Consider the following 24,590-nt stretch of genomic DNA (forward strand, 5'->3'; position numbering starts at 1 on the left):
GAACACAAAGGGCGAAGACATTATCCTCTATTTATATATATATATATATATATATATATATATATATATATATATATATATATATATATATATATATATATATATATATATATATATATATATAACAATTAAACTGCTAAAGGATACATACTATCAGCCTTGTTTTTGACCTCAATAAGGGGTTTGTTATTTTTGAACCACACAATTCTTGGCTGAGGATGTCCATTCTTCGTCACACAGGTACCAATCTGATAAACAAGAAGAATGTAAAAATTATAAGAGAAAATGCATCTTTGGTCAATATTGAGAAATGTGCAGACAGCGCACACAGACCTCTGAGCTAGCAGCCTCGTTCACAGAAATGGCCTGAGATTTTGGTTTTGTCAGTTCTGGCATTTCAGGTGCAACTGAGACAGAAAAAAGGACATTAGAAGTCACTGTTACATCGTTGCAACTTGCTTGATGAAAGCTATGATATAAACTGTATGTGCTCGTAAACACTCATCTTCCATATCTGTAGACTGCATGTCTGCTGACCTTTTTAATTAAGATGTGCAGCAAATAACCTTCTTCAAATACCCCACCCCCACCCCACCCACCCACCCACCCACACACACACACACATACACTATGACTATTCGATATCATATCATCTGCTATAATTCCAGCATCAATTTTTCCACAATATAAAAATGTTACACTGTGACTTAACTGCTATACAATATTTATGCTCCCTGGTGCTCAAACAAGGAGACGAGCCCGGGCATGTCTGAGAGCAAAAGCAGTGTGTCAGCCTCTGTTGACAATTTTGTACCTTAAAAGAGAGCTATTCCAACAACCTCCGACAAAGCACAGTAACTTGCAAAATATGCAAGGAAACTGTTCCTGCTGAAGGTGTAAACAACAAACTTATTTCACCACTTGAGCCAAAAACACACAACCAGGCTATGATGGAGAAGATATTAGCAGGCGTTGATGTGTGATCTAAAGCAAACAAATGACTCCACAGAGTGTCCGTAGTTGCACTCCACTACAAAAGGTGAATAGAAATTACTGCTGTGGTTACGTGCTGGAACCGCTTTTTAACCAGCTGGTTAAACAGCTCAACCCAAGATACAGCATCCCAATTTAGAAATTATATTTCAGTTTTAGTATTGAAAGAAAATGCAGAGTTTCTTTATGCTTATGTTTGATTTATCACTGGATATACTGCTGTGCTGGATATACTGTGTATTGCACCGTAATGCTACTGCTGCTGACACCTTGTTTCAATAGCTTCACACTTCAAATTAGGAAGTGTGTCATTGGTGACAGCAGCTCATTGGAAAAGAAGGATGGAAAATGCCCATTTACTTACACTTAAAATTACATTTAAATTCTGCTGCCAGTAAACTGGAGAGCATAAATAAACTCCACATTATCTTTTATAATTATTGCAAATTTTCTTGAAATATTGTAATATAATTTTGAGGCTGTATCGCCCACCCCTAACACACACACAGACACACACACTTTCACGGGTGCACACACATAGCCACAGGTGTGCGTGTTCACTCCCCTCAAGGTCAGCTTATCACTGCTTGTAGCTGTTATCCACTTATAATAATAAAGATTTATTTCTGTCTCAGTCATTAAATACTCAGTCTTTTTCTTTTTTTTCAAACTCTGGTCATTCCCCTATGTAAGCAGAATAATTAAGATTAACACTGAGGACTTGATTCATACTATGGGAGTGTCTCAGCCAATAAAACATGTTTACATTCTCCTATAGGCTTCCTGAGAGAAAGAGGCCAGGCTATTGCAGCTTAACCCACTGGAGACCTCATAACTCAGTCCCATTAAGTTAAGCTGGGACAGCCACACTATAACTCAACCCCAGTGAGTCAAGTGGTCAAAGAGCAACAAAAAATAATTACTTTTCTCTGAGACCTCTGTTTTCTTAGCACTGTGGGCATTAAGTACACCTCAATGGCCTTCGTCAAACATCACTCCATTGAGGTATTGTTGAACACTGACACCCTCATTCACAATTAATGGCTTATTTTATGAAATTGCTTTTTAACGTTGGTGCCTCTGAGTGCATGAATGTTAATGAATAACTTGTAAGCTCCTTTTCAAGTGGACTCATCGCTAAATAAAGGGTTGTTTTGCTATTCTCACAACGCAAATTGTCCCTTCTTTAGAGTGAATGATTATGCCAATCCAGATGCAAATAAATCGTTCTCATTTTGGTAAACTGCTTTGGGAGGGGTAAGGACAGAGTAGCCTGCATCATGGTTGGCTTGTGGCATGTTTGTGATAAATCTGGACTCTTAAGACGGAGAGGTATATGAGACATGACAGGTGTGATTGAACTATTCATCAGTTGTGTCAAGAGTGATTAGGTTGTGGTTAATTGAACTCTGGGGAGCTTATCAAGAGAAAATGGTAACACCAGGTACTGGAGAAAGCACCAAAGAACTACATGCAGTGGAAAAAAAAAAACTGTGAACTGTAACATATTCTTTAAAGATAATTTTCACAAATTATACCACATGATACTATATTTCTAGAGATATATAGCATAGGTTTAATCTAAGTGTTTACAAAATCCAATTAGCAAAATGCATTAGGTACAATTAAGCCACCTCTTAATTAAAGTATGCATAAACATATGAAGATCTCACATATTAGAGTCATAAATTTCAGCGGTAATGACAGTAAGAAATCAACACCTAATTGAAAACGTGACTTTGGGGGATAACCTTGAGGTCAAATAAAAGGTTAATGGCCACTGGCTGACTTACAAAAGACTTTCAGCAAAGTGGAATTATCTTTAGACCCATCTGCACCAGCAGTGACCTGACAGATGAAGGTTTGCTCATCAGAGGGTTTGACAGAAGAAATGGTCAAGGTGAAGTCTTCTCCCACTTGGACCCGCCCTGTCAGAGGGGTGCCGACGTCATCTTTCCCCATCTTACCCTGGCGGTAAGCCACACGCTTTCTAGTTCCCTGCTCCTCCTGAATGGATGGGTCAAAAGCAGAACATAAGAAAGAAGTTAGAAGAAACTTCAGGCATAACTGAAGGAGTGAAAATTAAACAAAGAAAAACACATTTTTTTTGACACTGCGTTCCTTTTAAAATTTGGATACAAAGTAGTTTTTTTTTTTTTTGTGTACAAATGTTATAATGGAGAAAATCTAGATCTGGAAATTACTTACAATGTGCCATTCAACAACAGGATTATTTGTAGTTGAGGTGACTACGCAGGGCAGTTTGGCAGTTTCTCCTTTTAGCACCTCCACTTCAGACTTTACGCCCACAGTCAGAGTCCCACTGCTTACAACTAAAAGGAAGAAAAAGAATTCAATCGAGGACTTGTGCAAAATGCAACATGCAATACAATTTAACAGGATATATGAAAGGCCACAATTTGATCTTAAGGCATTCGTATTGCTGTATGATTGGAAGAAACTCTAGGAGACATTACCAACCAGAGTCAGAATGGAATTAGGAAAAAAGGCTTTTAAATACACTGCCCCTTTTTCCTGGAATAAACCACGGAACTGGTTCCAATAGGGGAGTTAAGTCCATGTTAAATGATTGTGAAAATAGCTCTCCTGGTCAATGTGATTGCTTTTGATGTTGCTCTTGTAATGATGTGTAATTGCATATGATTTGGATGTCCGCGCGTCTGTATTGAATGTCAGTTGTGTTTGCTTCTTTACTTCTTATATTGTTATATGTTGCATTTGTTGTAATTTCTGCTGCCCTCTTGGCCAGGTCTCTTACCAGCACTGGTAATGCTCAAATACACAACAGTTGTGGTCGGGCGTAAAGAAATAAGGAAACAGAGAGGAAATACAAAGTATAAAACCACGATATGTTATTAGATTGAAAACTTCTGTGTTTGTTTAAACCCTCAGGGCTTCCGATTGTTTAAACACCGTGTTCCGAGAACCAGGGACAGCCGTGTAGCGTCCATGAGGGACTTTATCCTTAGAACAGGCCCTTTCCTGTTCTACGCCTTGGGTAGTTTGCACTCATCAGCCATCACACATACATCAGCAACAAGAGGCTGTAATCTATGATTACCACATGCTTGTACAGTGCCTCTGTCACTGGAAACATATAAACCAGACGCGCACATTCAAGCATGCAATGAGCCCCCTCTGCACACAATATTATAGAGATACACACAGTTGTATGTCTCCAGAGATGACAACTGACACCAGAGCCATGCCAGTGTTGGACCACACGTGCAAACACAAAGTTATGCACATCACCACACAAATCTTCTACAGCAAAATATTATCTTTATTGTATGCTCTATGTAAAACTGACTGATTAAAAGAGGTATTCAACTAATATCTCATAGCCACTCCTAATGTGTAAGAGTCAGGCTTAGGGTTTATATCTCAGTATCATTAAATCCAGACTACAGTAGCTTCTGAATGCAAAACTGGCAAACTACAAGTATCAGTGCTACCATCATGGTGTATCAACAAGAGTGAAAGCTGTTAAGGGACCATGGGGGGAAGACATAAATCCCTTGTGACTGGCACTGTCAGTGTTCTACATTCAGTAGAAACATTAGGATACACACAGTGTCCCAGATTCTTATGGGAGAATATGCAGCTGGGAACAGAAAGGACCCAGACTGGTTCCTGTGGGGATAAGAAACAGTACAGCTCTTTAAACTCTCTGCACATCCAGCTATGGACAAACAATGTGACAACTAGAACGCATTCCTCAGAGGACAGGCTGGAAAAATGGGAGGAGATTAATGGAGAGCTGAAAAGGAAAGGAAAGAAGGCGCTCCATTTCTACTAATGAAGTCACTGCAGCAAATACTTTATTATAAATCGCACAGCAGTGCAGTTATACACGTGTCAGCGCCTAAGTTCATTCTGCTGTGACTGTGAAGCTTTAATGCATTGAAACAAATAACAGCTTCAAAGAAAGGACAATGCTACTCAAGTCACTCGGGTTACATTTCATAATGTAGCAAACACAATATGCATGCATCACATGAAAGATATCAAGCCAGCAGTAGTTACACAGCTGATATGCTGGTACTTTAACAGAATAACCAAAAACAAAATGTTTCATATACAGTTATAGAGCATATCCTTGCAGCTACACTTCCTTAGATACATTTCCAAAATTTCTTCTTATAACACTGATGCTACTGATGTTAAGTATTACTAAAAAGCAAGACATCTAGACCCTAAATGAATATTTAAATTTTGAAATACATATTGGTAATGAACAACCTAACCCAATATTTTGTATGATATCATAAATTAATTATTGCATCAAATTCTGGACCACAAAATCTGCAGTTAAATAATTCATTTGTTGAGAGAAACTGCCAAGAGTGGGGAAGATGGACTGCTGGGAATCATAACTGTTTGACAGGCTAGTTTTAATAACAGCACAGAGAAATGTAAACGGGGAAGATGAAAGAGTGTTTGCTCAAAAGGGAGATGAGAGGAGCTGAGCGATGGCCACCTTGTTATCAGTCTACTGTGAGGAGAGGGGGCAAATGGATGGAAGGAAAGACAGAGAGTACATATACAGAGCAGATAGCGGGGATGCTATCAAACATACACCATGTGTTTGCTCTTTGTTTTGCATATGTGTTAGTAGCACATATTCCACCGGGGTCAAATGCCAGGATTCACTGCAAGGGTCAAAGGTCAGTTAAGTGCTGACATTTTGATGAAAATATCTCATGACTCACTTCCTCTTCATTCCCCTTTTCACTTCCCTTAAATCTATTTTTATCCCGCTACTTCTTTTCCTCATGTATATTTTTCCTTTTTTTTCCCTCCTCAGTCCTATACAGCATCCCTCTCTCTTGCTAAATATTTTGGTTGGTCAACTCAGTGGCTCTCAAATGAACCAACATTAGTTTTACAAACCAAGTCTCATGTCCCAAGCTTGTAAGAGGGATGTAGCCCAAAGAAATCCACTGTTTCTGGGCCAACACAAACAGCAAGGCAGACTAGCAAATGTACAAGAATTTTTGAGTAAATGAAGTGTAGCACTTTCAGACAGCACTCAGGATTCAAGAGTCCCGTCGAGTGGTGCATGGGAAAAACACACACTCAAACACACTACATTAAATCAAGTGACTTTCTGGCAGACGCACTGAGAGCCCAGGTCTAACTTGGTCGGCTTATATCCATGTTAGTCTCATGGCTCAAAAGACAGTAATACTCACTGGCCTTGTCACCAAATTTGGTCCAGACTGCAATATCTCAATAAATGTTTGATAGTTTGCCATAATGTACTATGATAACAAACGTTAACAGGAGATAAATCGCTCTGATTTTCCCTCCAGTGACATCTGGAGTTGACAGTTTCTGCAAATATTGAATGACTTTCCACTCATTTTGGTGCATAGATCCACACCACCAGCAAGTAAAAATCTCAATTCATTCTGTGACTTTACCTCAAAATTCTGTACTTTTGCCTTGACACAACTGTTCGTTGGGATTTGGTGCTATATAAATAAAATTGCATTGAATTTTCATGTACTGACTATACATTATTTTTAAGTGGAAATCATAAAATAGTGATCACAATTAATTATTAAAACCGCAAGCGGTGATATCGGGCCCTCGCACTCCCTGCGCGTCGACCCGTGGCGCTCGTCGACCCGTGCCGCACTCGGAGGTCTTGTGATCGTGATGGTGTACAGAAGGTCTGTAGAAAGTTGAATTCTTTTATAGGAAAAGATATCTTTTGCTCTCGGCATAGACGCAATGGAATATTTGGGGGTGGGGTCACGGCTCCAGCATGCAAAATAGGGCATGGGTCTGATAGACTGTTTTGATCAGGATGATGTCAAGAATGTTGAAACACATTTTCATACATTTCCGAGAAACTAAGTTTGTGGATGCTATACAAAATTTCATTTGCTTCTGTAGGGGGCGCTCTTGCAGCTACGTATAGCCTTGAATCCATAGTTATGGGTTCAGAGTGGCTGTGTACATGAGTGATTACATTTTCAGGCAGATCGGGCAAAGCATGTACGAACACGTGGCCAAACAATTTTGGTCGCCATTGAGAAAAATGAAAGCCAACTTCAATGGCCTGGTGTGACAACACCATTTAATATTTTGTCAAGATTTCCACAATATTTGATGGGCTGTTTGTCTAGATGATCTGGAGCCAATTTGGTCTCACTGGCTGAAATGCCCTAGGAGGAGTTCATTCAAATAGCAGGCCTGAAAATGGCAAAAATTGACAAAAATTGACACTTTCAATTGAAGATGCTGGACTTCCTGTAGGGTTTCCAGTATGGCTCCAAGAGACTTTTTTGTACGTCTTAGGATGTTACATGAGTGTGCAGAATTTCAGAGCTGTAGATATAATGTAGCTCTGGGGCTAGCTAAAAAACATGCTATTTTATGATATTTCAAGCTGCCAGTAGGGGGCGCTGTAACATTTATGGACTTTATGCATATCAATGTGTTCAGGGCAGGAGGCTTATCAAATTGATGAGGATTTCGTAAGGAATGGTGAAAGATAGTTTCATGCATTTCAGAGCAAAACTAATTATGTGGACGTCATACAAATTTTCATTTGCTTCTGTAGGGGGCGCTATTGCGCCTACAGTCTTGAATCTGTAGTTATGGATTCAGCCTGGGTGTGTACATGAGTGATTAAATTTTCAGCCTGATCAGACAAAGCATGTGCGAACAAGTGCACAAACAATTTTGGTGGTGAGGGAGAAAAACGAAGGCCAACTTCAATGGCCTGGTGTGATAAGGCCATTTAATATTTTGTAAAGATTTCCACAATATTTGATGGGCTACTTGTGTAGATGATGTGGAGCAAATTTGGTCTCACTGGGTCAAATGCCCTAGGACAAGTTCGTTCAAATAGCAGGCGTGGAAATGGCAAAAATTGACACCTTCAATTGAAGATGGCCGACTTCCTGTAGGGTTTGGGGTATGGGTCCAAGAGACTTTTTTGTACGTCTTAGGATGTTACATGAGCCTGTACATTTTCATACATGTAGATAAAACGTAGCTCCGGGGCTACTCAAAAAACTTGCTATTTTAAGATATTCCGAGCTGCCACTAGGCGGCGCTCTACCGTTTATGGACTTTTTGCATATGAGTGTGTTCAGGACAGGGTGCTTATCACACCACTGAAGTTTGAGCCAGATTGGGCAAGTTGGGTTTGAGTTACAGCCATTTTTGTGTTCATGGCGAATCATCGAACTTTGCCGTCCCATAAGGGTCACGCCCTTTTGTCAAAAACTCACAGTTTTGAAAACACAGTAAGTCCAACTTCTTAAGGCTTTCCAGGTGAAATTTGAGATGGTTCTGCTAAACCACCTTGGAGCTGGACCTCCAAGTGTAAAATATGACATTTCCTGTTCCCACTAGGTGGCGCTGCGACTGATATTAAATATTGTCATATGTATGTGTTCAGGGGGGCACCCTCATCCTACTGGAGAAGTTTGATGCACATTGGATCATGTAGGTATGAATGAGAGGCAATCAAAATTTCATGGCGAATGATCAAAGTTCAAAGGGGCATAAGGACCCCTCCCCCTTGGCAAAAACTCACCATTTTCGAGATTTAGATTCCCCTGGGGGTGTAGGTTAGACAAACCAAATATGAAGATGATAACGTCTAAAACCTCTGAGTTATTAGAAAAAGTGTGAGGGCTGCAAATCGCCAAATTTGCATAATTAATTAAAAATGGCGGACTTCCTGTTGGGTTTAGGGCATGGCTCCAAGAGGATTTTTTGTGCGCCTGGACATGATATACATGTGTATGAAGTTTCATTCATGTACGTGAAACACAGCGGTGGGGCTCCAGTTTAGGGGGCGCTAGCGAGCCATTTGGGCGCGCCCTTGCCCGAGCCCATTAAAATACTTAAATTTTCACCAGGTGTGACGCATGTGCCAAGTTTCATGAGTTTTTGAATATGATAAAGCCCCCAAAAAGCCAATTCATTTGCCTGAATAATAAAAAAAAAAAAAATAATAATAATAATTAAAACCGCAAGCGGTGATATCGGGCCCTCGCACTCCCTGCGCGTCGACCCGTGGCGCTCGTCGACCCGTGCCGCACTCGGAGGTCTTGTGATCGTGATGGTGTACAGAAGGTCTGTAGAAAGTTGAATTCTTTTTTAGGAAAAGATATCTTTTGCTCTCGGCATAGACGCAATGGAATATTTGGGGGTGGGGTCACGGCTCCAGCATGCAAAATAGGGCATGGGTCTGATAGACTGTTTTGATCAGGATGATGTCAAGAATGTTGAAACACATTTTCATACATTTCCGAGAAACTAAGTTTGTGGATGCTATACAAAATTTCATTTGCTTCTGTAGGGGGCGCTCTTGCAGCTACGTATAGCCTTGAATCCATAGTTATGGGTTCAGAGTGGCTGTGTACATGAGTGATTACATTTTCAGGCAGATCGGGCAAAGCATGTACGAACACGTGCCCAAACAATTTTGGTTGCCATTGAGAAAAATGAAAGCCAACTTCAATGGCCTGGTGTGACAACACCATTTAATATTTTGTCAAGATTTCCACAATATTTGATGGGCTGTTTGTCTAGATGATCTGGAGCCAATTTGGTCTCACTGGCTGAAATGCCCTAGGAGGAGTTCATTCAAATAGCAGGCCTGAAAATGGCAAAAATTGACACTTTCAATTGAAGATGCTGGACTTCCTGTAGGGTTTGGAGTATGGCTCCAAGAGACTTTTTTGTATGTCTTAGGATGTTACATGAGTGTGCAAAATTTCAGAGCTGTAGATAAAATGTAACTCAGGGGCTAGCTAAAAAACATGGTATATTATGATATTTAAAGCTGCCAGTAGGGGGCGCTCTAACGTTTATGGACTTTATGCATATCAATGTGTTCAGGGCAGGAGGCTTATCAAATAGATGAGGATTTTGTAAGGAATGGTGAAAGATATTTCATGTATTTCAGAGCAAAACTAATTCTGTGGACGGTCATACAAATTTTCATTTGCTTCTGTAGGGGGCGCTATTGCGCCTACAGTCTTGAATCTGTAGTTATGGATTCAGCCTGGGTGTGTACATGAGTGATTAAATTTTCAGCCTGATCAGACAAAGCATGTGCGAACAAGTGCACAAACAATTTTGGTGGTGAGGGAGAAAAACGAAGGCCAAATTCAATGGCCTGGTGTGATAAGGCCATTTAATATTTTGTAAAGATTTCCACAATATTTGATGGGCTACTTGTGTAGATGATGTGGAGCAAATTTGGTCTCACTGGGTCAAATGCCCTAGGACAAGTTCGTTCAAATAGCAGGCGTGGAAATGGCAAAAATTGACACCTTCAATTGAAGATGGCCGACTTCCTGTAGGGTTTGGGGTATGGGTCCAAGAGACTTTTTTGTACGTCTTAGGATGTTACATGAGCCTGTACATTTTCATACATGTAGATAAAACGTTGCTCCGGGGCTACTCAAAAAACTTGCTATTTTAAGATATTCCGAGCTGCCACTAGGCGGCGCTCTACCGTTTATGGACTTTTTGCATATGAGTGTGTTCACGACAGGGTGCTTATCACACCACTGAAGTTTGAGCCAGATTGGGCAAGTTGGGTTTGAGTTACAGCCATTTTTGTGTTCATGGCGAATCATCGAACTTTGCCGTCCCATAAGGGTCACGCCCTTTTGTCAAAAACTCACAGTTTTGAAAACACAGTAAGTCCAACTTCTTAAGGCTTTCCAGGTGAAATTTGAGATGGTTCTGCTAAACCACCTTGGAGCTGGACCTCCAAGTGTAAAATATGACATTTCCTGTTCCCACTAGGTGGCGCTGCGACTGATATTAAATATTGTCATATGTATGTGTTCAGGGGGGCACCCTCATCCTACTGGAGAAGTTTGATGCACATTGGATCATGTAGGTATGAATGAGAGGCAATCAAATTTTCATGGCGAATGATCAAAGTTCAAAGGGGCATAAGGACCCCTCCCCCTTGGCAAAAACTCACCATTTTCGAGATTTAGATTCCCCTGGGGGTGTAGGTTAGACAAACCAAATATGAAGATGATAACGTCTAAAACCTCTGAGTTATTAGAAAAAGTGTGAGGGCTGCAAATCGCCAAATTTGCATAATTAATTAAAAATGGCGGACTTCCTGTTGGGTTTAGGGCATGGCTCCAAGAGGATTTTTTGTGCGCCTGGACATGATATACATGTGTATGAAGTTTCATTCATGTACGTGAAACACAGCGGAGGGGCTCCAGTTTAGGGGGCGCTAGCGAGCCATTTGGGCGCGCCCTTGCCCGAGCCCATTAAAATACTTAAATTTTCACCAGGTGTGACGCATGTGCCAAGTTTCATGAGTTTTTGAATATGATAAAGCCCCCAAAAAGCCAATTCATTTGCCTGAATAATAATAATAATAATAATAATAATAATAATAAAAAAAAAAAAAATAATAATTAAAACCGCAAGCGGTGATATCGGGCCCTCGCACTCCGCGCTCGTCGACCTGTGGCGCTCGTCGACCCGTGCCGCACTCGGAGGTTTTGTGATCGTGATGGGTCTCTAGAAAGTTGAATTCTTTTATAGGAAAAGGTATCTTTTGCTCTCGGCATAGACGCAATGGAATATTTGGGGGTGTGGTCACGGCTCCAGCATGCAAAATAGGGCATGGGTCTGATTGACTTTTTTGATGGGCTGTTTGTCTAGATGATGTGGAGCCAATTTGGTCTCACTGGGTGAAATGCCCTAGGAGGAGTTCATTCAAATAGCAGGCCTGAAAATGGCAAAAATTGACACTTTCAATTGAAGATGCTGGACTTCCTGTAGGGTTTGGAGTATGGCTCCAAGAGACTTTTTGTATGTCTTAGGATGTTACATGAGTGTGCAAAATTTCAGAGCTGTAGATAAAATGTAACTCAGGGGCTAGCTAAAAAACATGGTATATTATGATATTTAAAGCTGCCAGTAGGGGGCGCTCTAACGTTTATGGACTTTATGCATATCAATGTGTTCAGGGCAGGAGGCTTATCAAATAGATGAGGATTTTGTAAGGAATGGTGAAAGATATTTCATGTATTTCAGAGCAAAACTAATTCTGTGGACGGTCATACAAATTTTCATTTGCTTCTGTAGGGGGCGCTATTGCGCCTACAGTCTTGAATCTGTAGTTATGGATTCAGCCTGGGTGTGTACATGAGTGATTAAATTTTCAGCCTGATCAGACAAAGCATGTGCGAACAAGTGCACAAACAATTTTGGTGGTGAGGGAGAAAAACAAAGGCCAAATTTAATGGCCTGGTGTGACAAGGCCGTTTAATATTTTGTAAAGATTTCCACAATATTTGATGGGCTACTTGTGTAGATGATCTGGAGCAAATTTGGTCTCACTGGGTCAAATGCCCTAGGACGAGTTCGTTCAAATAGCAGGCGTGGAAATCGCAAAAATTGACACCTTCAATTGAAGATGGCCGACTTCCTGTAGGGTTTGGGGTATGGGTCCAAGAGACTTTTTTGTACGTCTTAGTATGTTACATGAGCCTGTACATTTTCATACATGTAGATAAAACGTAGCTCCGGGGCTACTCAAAAAACCTGCTATTTTAAGATATTCCGAGCTGCCACTAGGCGGCGCTCTACCGTTTATGGACTTTATGCATATGAGTGTGTTAAGGGCAGCATGCTTATCACACCACTGAAGTTTGAGCCAGATTGGGCAAGTTGGCTTTGAGTTACAGCCATTTTTGTGTTCATGGCGAATCATCGAACTTTGCCGTCCCATAAGGGTCACGCCCTTTTTTCAAAAAGTCACAGTTTTGAAAACACAGTAAGTCCAACTTCTTAAGGCTTTCCAGGTCAAATTTGAGATGGTTCTGCTAAACCACCTTGGAGCTGGACCTCCAAGTGTAAAATATGACATTTCCTGTTCCCACTAGGTGGCGCTGCGACTGATATTAAATATTGTCATATGTATGTGTTCAGGGCGGCACCCTCATCCTACTGGAGAAGTTTGATGCACATTGGATCATGCAGGTATGAATGAGAGGCAATCAAAATTTCATGGCGAATGATCAAAGTTCAAAGGGGCATAAGGACCCCTCCCCCTTGGCAAAAAACTCACCATTTTCGAGATTTAGATTCCCCTGGGGGTGTAGGTTAGACAAACCAAATATGAAGATGATAACGTCTAAAACCTCTGAGTTATTAGAAAAAGTGTGAGGGCTGCAAATCGCCAAATTTGCATAATTAATTCAAAATAGCGGACTACCTGTTGGGTTTAGGGCATGGCTCCAAGAGGATTTTTTGTGCGCCTGGACATGATATACATGTGTATGAAGTTTCATTCATGTACGTGAAACACAGCGGTGGGGCTCCAGTTTAGGGGGCGCTAGCGAGCCATTTGGGCGCGCCCTTGCCCGAGCCCATTAAAATACTTAAATTTTCACCAGGTGTGACGCATGTGCAAAGTTTCATGAGTTTTTGAATATGATAAAGCCCCCAAAAAGCCAATTCATTTGCCTGAATAATAATAATAATAATAATAAAAAAAAAAATAATAATAAACGAAGCAATTACAATAGGGCCTTCGCACAGTTCGTGCTCGGGCCCTAATAATTAAAACCGCAAGCGGTGATATCGGGCCCTCGCACTCCACGCGCGTCGACCTGTGGCGCTCGTCGACCCGTGCCGCACTCGGAGGTTTTGTGATCGTGATGGGTCTCTAGAAAGTTGAATTCTTTTATAGGAAAAGGTATCTTTTGCTCTCGGCATAGACGCAATGGAATATTTGGGGGTGTGGTCACGGCTCCAGCATGCAAAATAGGGCATGGGTCTGATTGACTTTTTTGATGGGCTGTTTGTCTAGATGATGTGGAGCCAATTTGGTCTCACTGGGTGAAATGCCCTAGGAGGAGTTCATTCAAATAGCAGGCCTGAAAATGGCAAAAATTGACACTTTCAATTGAAGATGCTGGACTTCCTGTAGGGTTTGGAGTATGGCTCCAAGAGACTTTTTTGTATGTCTTAGGATGTTACATGAGTGTGCAAAATTTCAGAGCTGTAGATAAAATGTAACTCAGGGGCTAGCTAAAAAACATGGTATATTATGATATTTAAAGCTGCCAGTAGGGGGCGCTCTAACGTTTATGGACTTTATGCATATCAATGTGTTCAGGGCAGGAGGCTTATCAAATAGATGAGGATTTTGTAAGGAATGGTGAAAGATATTTCATGTATTTCAGAGCAAAACTAATTCTGTGGACGGTCATACAAATTTTCATTTGCTTCTGTAGGGGGCGCTATTGCGCCTACAGTCTTGAAGCTGTAGTTATGGATTCAGCCTGGGTGTGTACATGAGTGATTAAATTTTCAGCCTGATCAGACAAAGCATGTGCGAACAAGTGCACAAACAATTTTGGTGGTGAGGGAGAAAAACAAAGGCCAAATTTAATGGCCTGGTGTGACAAGGCCGTTTAATATTTTGTAAAGATTTCCACAATATTTGATGGGCTGTTTGTCTAGATGATCTGGAGCCAATTTGGTCTCACTGGGTGAAATGCCCTAGGACGAGTTCGTTCAAATAGCAGGCGTGGAAATCGCAAAAATTGACACCTTCAATTGAAGATGGCCGACTTCCTGTAGGGTTTGGGGTATGGGTCCAAGAGACTTTTTTGTACGTCTTAGTATGTTACATGAGCCTGTACATTTTCATACATGTAGATAAAACGTAGCTCCGGGGCTACTCAAAAAACATGCTATTTTAAGATATTCCGAGCTGCCACTAGGCGGAGCTCTAACGTTTATGGACTTTATGCATATGAATGTGTTCAGGACAGGGTGCTTATCACACCACTGAAGTTTGAGCCAGATTGGGCAAGTTGGCTTTGAGTTACAGCCATTTTTGTGTTCATGGCGAATCATCGAACTTTGCCGTCCCATAAGGGTCACGCCCTTTTGTCAAAAACTCACAGTTTTGAAAACACAGTAAGTCCAACTTCTTAAGGCTTTCCAGGTGAAATTTGAGATGGTTCTGCTAAACCACCTTGGAGCTGGACCTCCAAGTGTAAAATATGACATTTCCTGTTCCCACTAGGTGGCGCTGCGACTGATATTAAATATTGTCATATGTATGTGTTCAGGGGGGCACCCTCATCCTACTGGAGAAGTTTGATGCACATTGGATCATGTAGGTATGAATGAGAGGCAATCAAAATTTCATGGCGAATGATCAAAGTTCAAAGGGGCATAAGGCCCCCTCCCCCTTGGCAAAAACTCACCATTTTCGAGATTTAGATTCCCCTGGGGGTGTAGGTTAGACAAACCAAATATGAAGATGATAAGGTCTAAAACCTCTGAGTTATTAGAAAAAGTGTGAGGGCTGCAAATCGCCAAATTTGCATAATTAATTCAAAATGGCGGACTTCCTGTTGGGTTTAGGGCATGGCTCCAAGAGGATTTTTTGTGCGCCTGGACATGATATACATGTGTATGAAGTTTCATTCATGTACGTGAAACACAGCGGTGGGGCTCCAGTTTAGGGGGCGCTAGCGAGCCATTTGGGCGCGCCCTTGCCCGAGCCCATTAAAATACTTAAATTTTCACCAGGTGTGACGCATGTGCAAAGGTTCATGAGTTTTTGAATATGATAAAGCCCCCAAAAAGCCAATTCATTTGCCTGAATAATAATAATAATAATAATAAAAAAAAAAAAAAAAAAAATAATAATAAACGAAGCAATTACAATAGGGCCTTCGCACAGTTCGTGCTCGGGCCCTAATAATTAAAACCGCAAGCGGTGATATCGGGCCCTCGCACTCCGCGCGCGTCGACCTGTGGCGCTCGTCGACCCGTGCTGCACTCGGAGGTTTTGTGATCGTGATGGGTCTCTAGAAAGTTGAATTCTTTTATAGGAAAAGGTATGTTTTGCTCTCGGCATAGACGCAATGGAATATTTGGGGGTGTGGTCACGGCTCCAGCATGCAAAATAGGGCATGGGTCTGATTGACTTTTTTGATGGGCTGTTTGTCTAGATGATGTGGAGCCAATTTGGTCTCACTGGGTGAAATGCCCTAGGAGGAGTTCATTCAAATAGCAGGCCTGAAAATGGCAAAAATTGACACTTTCAATTGAAGATGCTGGACTTCCTGTAGGGTTTGGAGTATGGCTCCAAGAGACTTTTTTGTATGTCTTAGGATGTTACATGAGTGTGCAAAATTTCAGAGCTGTAGATAAAATGTAACTCAGGGGCTAGCTAAAAAACATGGTATATTATGATATTTAAAGCTGCCAGTAGGGGGCGCTCTAACGTTTATGGACTTTATGCATGTCAATGTGTTCAGGGCAGGAGGCTTATCAAATAGATGAGGATTTTGTAAGGAATGGTGAAAGATATTTCATGTATTTCAGAGCAAAACTAATTCTGTGGACGGTCATACAAATTTTCATTTGCTTCTGTAGGGGGCGCTATTGCGCCTACAGTCTTGAATCTGTAGTTATGGATTCAGCCTGGGTGGGTACATGAGTGATTAAATTTTCAGCCTGATCAGACAAAGCATGTGCGAACAAGTGCACAAAAAATTTTGGTGGTGAGGGAGAAAAACAAAGGCCAAATTTAATGGCTGGTGTGACAAGGCCGTTTAATATTTTTTAAAGATTTCCACAATAATTGATGGGCTACTTGTGTAGATGATCTGGAGCCAATTTGGTGTCAGTGGGTGAAATGCCCTAGGACGAGTTCGTTCAAATAGCAGGCGTGGAAATCGCAAAAATTGACACCTTCAATTGAAGATGGCCGACTTCCTGTAGGGTTTGGGGTATGGGTCCAAGAGACTTTTTTGTACGTCTTAGGATGTTACATGAGCCTGTACATTTTCATACATGTAGATAAAACGTAGCTCCGGGGCTACTCAAAAAACATGCTATTTTAAGATATTCCGAGCTGCCACTAGGCGGCGCTCTAACGTTTATGGACTTTATGCATATGAATGTGTTCAGGGCAGCATGCTTATCACACCACTGAAGTTTGAGCCAGATTGGGCAAGTTGGCTTTGAGTTACAGCCATTTTTGTGTTCATGGCGAATCATCGAACTTTGCCGTCCCATAAGGGTCACGCCCTTTTGTCAAAAAGTCACAGTTTTGAAAACACAGTAAGTCCAACTTCTTAAGGCTTTCCAGGTGAAATTTGAGATGGTTCTGCTAAACCACCTTGGAGCTGGACCTCCAAGTGTAAAATATGACATTTCCTGTTCCCACTAGGTGGCGCTGCGACTGATATTAAATATTGTCATATGTATGTGTTCAGGGGGGCACCCTCATCCTACTGGAGAAGTTTGATGCACATTGGATCATGTAGGTATGAATGAGAGGCAATCAAATTTTCATGGCGAATGATCAAAGTTCAAAGGGGCATAAGGACCCCTCCCCCTTGGCAAAAACTCCCCATTTTCGAGATTTAGATTCCCCTGGGGGTGTAGGTTAGACAAACCAAATATGAAGATGATAACGTCTAAAACCTCTGAGTTATTAGAAAAAGTGTGAGGGCTGCAAATCGCCAAATTTGCATAATTAATTCAAAATGGCGGACTTCCTGTTGGGTTTAGGGCATGGCTCCAAGAGGATTTTTTGTGCGCCTGGACATGATATACATGTGTATGAAGTTTCATTCATGTACGTGAAACACAGCGGTGGGGCTCCAGTTTAGGGGGCGCTAGCGAGCCATTTGGGCGCGCCCTTGCCCGAGCCCATTAAAATACTTAAATTTTCACCAGGTGTGACGCATGTGCAAAGTTTCATGAGTTTTTGAATATGATAAAGCCCCCAAAAAGCCAATTCATTTGCCTGAATAATAATAATAATAATAATAAAAAAAAAAAAAAAAAAAAATAATAATAAACGAAGCAATTACAATAGGGCCTTCGCACAGTTCGTGCTCGGGCCCTAATAATAAACGAAGCAATTACAATAGGGCCTTCGCACAGTTCGTGCTCGGGCCCTAATAATAATAATAATAATAATTAAAACCGCAAGCGGTGATATCGGGCCCTCGCACTCCGCGCGCGTCGACCTGTGGCGCTCGTCGACCCGTGCCGCACTCGGAGGTTTTGTGATCGTGATGGGTCTCTAGAAAGTTGAATTCTTTTATAGGAAAAGGTATCTTTTGCTCTCGGCATAGACGCAATGGAATATTTGGGGGTGTGGTCACGGCTCCAGCATGCAAAATAGGGCATGGGTCTGATTGACTTTTTTGATGGGCTGTTTGTCTAGATGATGTGGAGCCAATTTGGTCTCACTGGGTGAAATGCCCTAGGAGGAGTTCATTCAAATAGCAGGCCTGAAAATGGCAAAAATTGACACTTTCAATTGAAGATGCTGGACTTCCTGTAGGGTTTGGAGTATGGCTCCAAGAGACTTTTTTGTATGTCTTAGGATGTTACATGAGTGTGCAAAATTTCAGAGCTGTAGATAAAATGTAACTCAGGGGCTAGCTAAAAAACATGGTATATTATGATATTTAAAGCTGCCAGTAGGGGGCGCTCTAACGTTTATGGACTTTATGCATGTCAATGTGTTCAGGGCAGGAGGCTTATCAAATAGATGAGGATTTTGTAAGGAATGGTGAAAGATATTTCATGTATTTCAGAGCAAAACTAATTCTGTGGACGGTCATACAAATTTTCATTTGCTTCTGTAGGGGGCGCTATTGCGCCTACAGTCTTGAATCTGTAGTTATGGATTCAGCCTGGGTGTGTACATGAGTGATTAAATTTTCAGCCTGATCAGACAAAGCATGTGCGAACAAGTGCACAAAAAATTTTGGTGGTGAGGGAGAAAAACAAAGGCCAAATTTAATGGGCTGGTGTGACAAGGCCGTTTAATATTTTTTAAAGATTTCCACAATAATTGATGGGCTACTTGTGTAGATGATCTGGAGCCAATTTGGTGTCAGTGGGTGAAATGCCCTAGGACGAGTTCGTTCAAATAGCAGGCGTGGAAATCGCAAAAATTGACACCTTCAATTGAAGATGGCCGACTTCCTGTAGGGTTTGGGGTATGGGTCCAAGAGACTTTTTTGTACGTCTTAGGATGTTACATGAGCCTGTACATTTTCATACATGTAGATAAAACGTAGCTCCGGGGCTACTCAAAAAACATGCTATTTTAAGATATTCCGAGCTGCCACTAGGCGGCGCTCTAACGTTTATGGACTTTATGCATATGAATGTGTTCAGGGCAGCATGCTTATCACACCACTGAAGTTTGAGCCAGATTGGGCAAGTTGGCTTTGAGTTACAGCCATTTTTGTGTTCATGGCGAATCATCGAACTTTGCCGTCCCATAAGGGTCACGCCCTTTTGTCAAAAAGTCACAGTTTTAAAAACACAGTAAGTCCAAGTTCTTAAGGCTTTCCAGGTGAAATTTGAGATGGTTCTGCTAAACCACCTTGGAGCTGGACCTCCAAGTGTAAAATATGACATTTCCTGTTCCCACTAGGTGGCGCTGCGACTGATATTAAATATTGTCATATGTATGTGTTCAGGGGGGCACCCTCATCCTACTGGAGAAGTTTGATGCACATTGGATCATGTAGGTATGAATGAGAGGCAATCAAATTTTCATGGCGAATGATCAAAGTTCAAAGGGGCATAAGGACCCCTCCCCCTTGGCAAAAACTCACCATTTTCGAGATTTAGATTCCCCTGGGGGTGTAGGTTAGACAAACCAAATATGAAGATGATAACGTCTAAAACCTCTGAGTTATTAGAAAAAGTGTGAGGGCTGCAAATCGCCAAATTTGCATAATTAATTCAAAATGGCGGACTTCCTGTTGGGTTTAGGGCATGGCTCCAAGAGGATTTTTTGTGCGCCTGGACATGATATACATGTGTATGAAGTTTCATTCATGTACGTGAAACACAGCGGTGGGGCTCCAGTTTAGGGGGCGCTAGCGAGCCATTTGGGCGCGCCCTTGCCCGAGCCCATTAAAATACTTAAATTTTCACCAGGTGTGACGCATGTGCAAAGTTTCATGAGTTTTTGAATATGATAAAGCCCCCAAAAAGCCAATTCATTTGCCTGAATAATAATAATAATAATAAAAAAAAAAAAAAAAAAAATAATAATAATAAACGAAGCAATTACAATAGGGCCTTCGCACAGTTCGTGCTCGGGCCCTAATAAACGAAGCAATTACAATAGGGCCTTCGCACAGTTCGTGCTCGGGCCCTAAAAATAGGATGGCAACCTCTGTCTGACAAGAAAAAAAAATCAGTGGTTGCTCTGTGATTGCACCAAATCTTTTTGTATTCAGCAACTGATTGCAAGAAGCTGTAGCAACCAACTGAACACTTTGCAATCAATCTGAGTCAGTCTGTGGCAACAAGCACAACTCATCTGTGAAGTATCTGTTTACAACAGGGGACTCAACTCCACTGGTTATAAAAACAAGGTTGCTGAGCATCTGTGTAATTTAGCTGTTAAATCACTGCTTTGCAACGACTACATCACTATCTGCAGTGGAGTTTCTGATTACATGTTTCAAATCAATTCTGGTTTCGGCTGCACTCTGAATGCAAATAGTGAATTTCTGTTTAATGTGAATTTCTGTGCATGTAAATAGCAAGAGATTTGCAACAGGTTTGCAATTTTTGCTGATTTATCACAGTTAATTGTTGTATCATTGCAAACAGATTGCATGTAATTGCCAACTTGATCCCATTCAATCACAGACTGATAGCAGACAGACTCTACCGTACTGCTGTTTTATTGTTGTATTGATGTACAAAGTCGCTTGGAAGATGACACAGACTTGATCCCTGTCTTTGAAACAACCATTTCAAAGGCAACAAAACTGCAAGTTCATTGCACAGAGTTGCAATAATTTTGGTTGTGCCATGGTCTCAAACCACTATTTTCCCTAGGGTGGCTGTAGCATTACTGTGGACAATTTTATACCACTATCATAAATTTGCCAGGCACAATGGAATAACAACTACTGAAGCCTTACTTCCAGAACTGCTAAAAGCCCTATTTGTTTATTTTATGGGATTATAATAGTGAGCTACAATCAGTCCAACAGTCTGTGTTAAAGGGTTACCATAAAGTACAGAACAAAAAAATCCAGTCAGGATTATTGGCTCTGAGAGGAAGTAATGATATGGCTTAAAAGAGTCCATCTGTACCCTGTCCCTCTCCCTACACCAACCTCTTTCTCTGCCTCCTACGATTTGTCACTTTACTCTTGGCCACGCTCTCTTTCATGTGCATCCTCTGGTGTCATTCACAGTATGTTTGAGTCCAGAGGGAGGTCTGCTGCTCTGTGTTTTACACATGAGGCAGCTGGACAGACAGAGACAGGCAATTAAAGCATAATTAGAGAGTCCTATGTCCAATCTGAGCCTAGAGCAGCATCTGTGTGTGCGCAAGAGTGTTTGTGTACTTAGAGGCACAGACTGCTGGTTGTTACCGTGTGTGTGTGTGTGTGTGAGTGAAAGAGAGAGAGAGAGAGAGAGAGAGAGAGAGAGAGAGAGAGAGAGAGAGAGAGAGAGAGAGAGAGAGAGAGAGAGAGAAAGAGAGTGGTGGGGGCTGTCTGAGGGAGTACTAGCTACATGGGGGTCTCGTTAGCTGATGCAGGCCAGATAATCGGATTTAGCCAAAGAGAGAGAAAGTGCGTGTGTGAGGTGGTGTGTGATGGGGTGCATGACCGGATAGAAAGACAGATGGGAACAAGACGGTCAGGCTGTGACCTCACTCTCTCTCTCACACACACACGCACACACACACACACACACACACACACACACACACACACACACACACACACACACACACACACACACACACACACACACACACACACACACACACACACACACACACACACAGTTACTCTTACAGTATATCTATAATGCATGTGATATTTATGAGCAACTGAAACACCCCAGCTATAGTTAAGCACATTGTGTGGAGAAAAAGAAAAAAAAAGATTCATGTCTGTAGTCAAAGCATCATGGCAGAGCGGAGCATACCCAGAAAGTCCCACATCTACTGAAAAGTTAATGTGAGACCATCTTTAATACGCTGTGTGTCTGCCTCGTTTTACCCTTTTCTTCAACTTGTCTTTCTGCCTACCTCTTTTTCTGGCGCTCTCTTTTTGATACACACACTGACACACACACACACACACACAAGCGGGTACCCCTCATTATGAAAAGAACCAGCTGGATCCTCTTGCTCCTGTCCTCTTTTCCTCTGTTGTTCTCCCCTCACCTACTGACGCATTCTGGACATCAAACCAGGAGCCTCTTTCTCTCTTCGACGCTCCTCTTTTTATCCCTCATTCTCAAAGAGCATTCTTTAATACCCAATGCACAAACTTGCCTTTGTGTCTTTTCTGTGCATGATAGCAAAAGAACAGAAGAAAGAAAATACAGAGGGAAGAAAGGGAGGGTGAAGGAAAAAAGAAAGTGGAAGAAGAGACGATATATGTGCAAAACTAGCCCAATCTACATGGGAATCACCAACATTTACCAGCTAGACCTGCTTTTGATGACACCATACTCTGGCTGTTACTGATAGTACCTGCTTGGCTCCCTTGTAAACCAAACACCACTTGGGCAGGGGGTGATGGATGATGCTAATATTAGATTTCAGTTAACATGTGTCACAGAAATTTACTCCAGTGCCAACAACGTGATAAGAGTGTGCACAGAAGAACGTCAGGAAGCAAGTATAAAGTTGGAAAAAGAAAAAAGAGTGTGATGTGGCTGATAGATGAGGAGTGTCAATAATTGTATGTGTATGAAAATGTGTGTGGTCCAAAACATCCTTGGCCTCTAACAGGATTAGTGTGTTTGACTGTTGGCAAAGCAAACAGCACACGGCTCCAGAAGACACTGCCTCAATGTCATAAGAACTGAGTCACTTATAGCATGAGGTTGTAAAATACATTACAACCATAGTTCTTCACTTTCCACTGACCAGCTGCTTTTACAGTATGTTAAGAAATGTTTCTCCAGCTTTACAGTTTCCTTCTGTGTTTTGAAAAAGCTGCCGATGTCTGCAGCTGAATCTCTACTTGTTTATGTTTGTGTTCAGACAATGTACAGTAGCTACCGAGGCTACATGCATTTTTCATTAGCTAAGCTGTAGGCTACACAACGGCTGTTGGGTGTTTGCATATTTAGAGACTATTCATGTTCCACTGAACCTTCAGTCAAGATTCTCACTTTCTATCACAAAGTAAAATAAGGAATGAAAACCATTACTCTAAAAGATGCAGCCCAAGACTGTGTTTCTTTGTATCAGTGATGGAAAATAATGGTGAGCATTAAAAGAGGTACAAAAGAAACAATCACTGCCAAGACATGTTAGAAATGGACACTATTACCGAAGACATTGTGCGAGCAGCTCACGGGAGAGGGTGTGTGGCAGCGGGTCATAGCAGGGTTCCCTCAGCTCAGTGATACTGATATTGGCTGTTAATGTTCCAGCCTGGATCATACTCAAATCGTGTGTTTACGGGACCTTCATGTCCACTCACATTTGTCTGCTGCAAGGGAACAGTCTGCTCTGCTCAGGAAATTCATTTTGTTCTGTGAGTTTCATTTTGGCAGACAAATTCAATCCATGCCAGAAATGTACCCACAAGGGCCAGCTGTACTAGAGCTGAAGTGAATACAAAGAGTTTAAATATATTGTGGCATGGGTAGACAATGTGTGTGTGTGTGTGTGTGTGTGTGTGTGTGTGTGTGTGTGTGTGTGTGTGTGTGTGTGTGTGTGTGTGTGTGTGTGTGTGTGTGTGTGTGTGTGTGTAAGGGGTCTGTCTGGGTCACACTGCCAGAGTCGGGGTGGGTCCTTGTATGGCCTGGAGTCGTCAACGCCTGACTGATGAGGCAAGAACAGGTGCAGCACGGGAACAGCAGCTGCTGCAAAACACACACACACACACACACACACACACACACACACACACACACACACACACACACACACACACACACACACACACACACACACACACACACACACACACCAACTATGAATGCCCCATGGAGAGGGCCGGGAAGAGAGTGAGAAAACACACAGTGAGGTCTCAACCCACATGGCGGGGAATGAAAGGGGAAGTTTCCCAATCAAGGTTTCAGAAAAGTGGCTCCCTGAAGTAAAACTTTTAGCAACTAAGGAGACAAAAAATAGAAACACAAAGTGTGAAAACCAAACAGACAGAAATACAACACAGAGTCACTGTCTGTCTCCTTGGTAACTACTAATAATTATTGTGTCCATACTAGGTTCATATCAGCTGACTGAGTGCTGTTATGTATGTGGAATTCCTGCTAAGTGCTGACCTTTGAGAGAGACTTTGGGATATACATCTGATGGTAATTAGATTCCCACTGTGATTTACTTTATTAATGTGATAATGTTTCAGAAAGAAATGACCAGAAAGAGAGACGGGAAGGATTAAAAAAATGTAAAGTCAGAGTCAATACTGGAGTGAAAAGACAGTTCTTATATGATATGATATGGATATAGCCATAAATATTTCGTGTGTGTGTGTGTGTGTGTGTGTGTTTCCTTTTTAACTTTCAAGTGGTTTACATCCCATAAC

The 24,590-nt window shown here is 41.6% G+C and overlaps 1 protein-coding gene across 5 annotated transcripts in view; it reads right to left on the reverse strand.

Moving 5' to 3' along the window:
• bcam (basal cell adhesion molecule (Lutheran blood group)) overlaps nucleotides 1–24,590 on the reverse strand; it is a 63,865-nt gene that overhangs the window by 13,524 nt on the left and 25,751 nt on the right. For all 5 annotated transcript variants that reach the window (XM_030748886.1, XM_030748885.1, XM_030748889.1 and 2 more), the window contains exons 2-5: nucleotides 3,202–3,326; nucleotides 2,787–3,000; nucleotides 334–407; nucleotides 152–248 (exon numbers count right to left, since the gene is read on the reverse strand). In XM_030748886.1, coding sequence (XP_030604746.1) covers nucleotides 152–248; nucleotides 334–407; nucleotides 2,787–3,000; nucleotides 3,202–3,326 — 510 coding nt within the window. The remainder of the gene's footprint in view (nucleotides 1–151; nucleotides 249–333; nucleotides 408–2,786; nucleotides 3,001–3,201; nucleotides 3,327–24,590) is intronic.

The sequence above is a fragment of the Archocentrus centrarchus genome, chromosome 16 (genome assembly GCF_007364275.1).
Source record: "Archocentrus centrarchus isolate MPI-CPG fArcCen1 chromosome 16, fArcCen1, whole genome shotgun sequence".
Classification (NCBI taxonomy): Eukaryota; Metazoa; Chordata; class Actinopteri; order Cichliformes; family Cichlidae; genus Archocentrus; species Archocentrus centrarchus.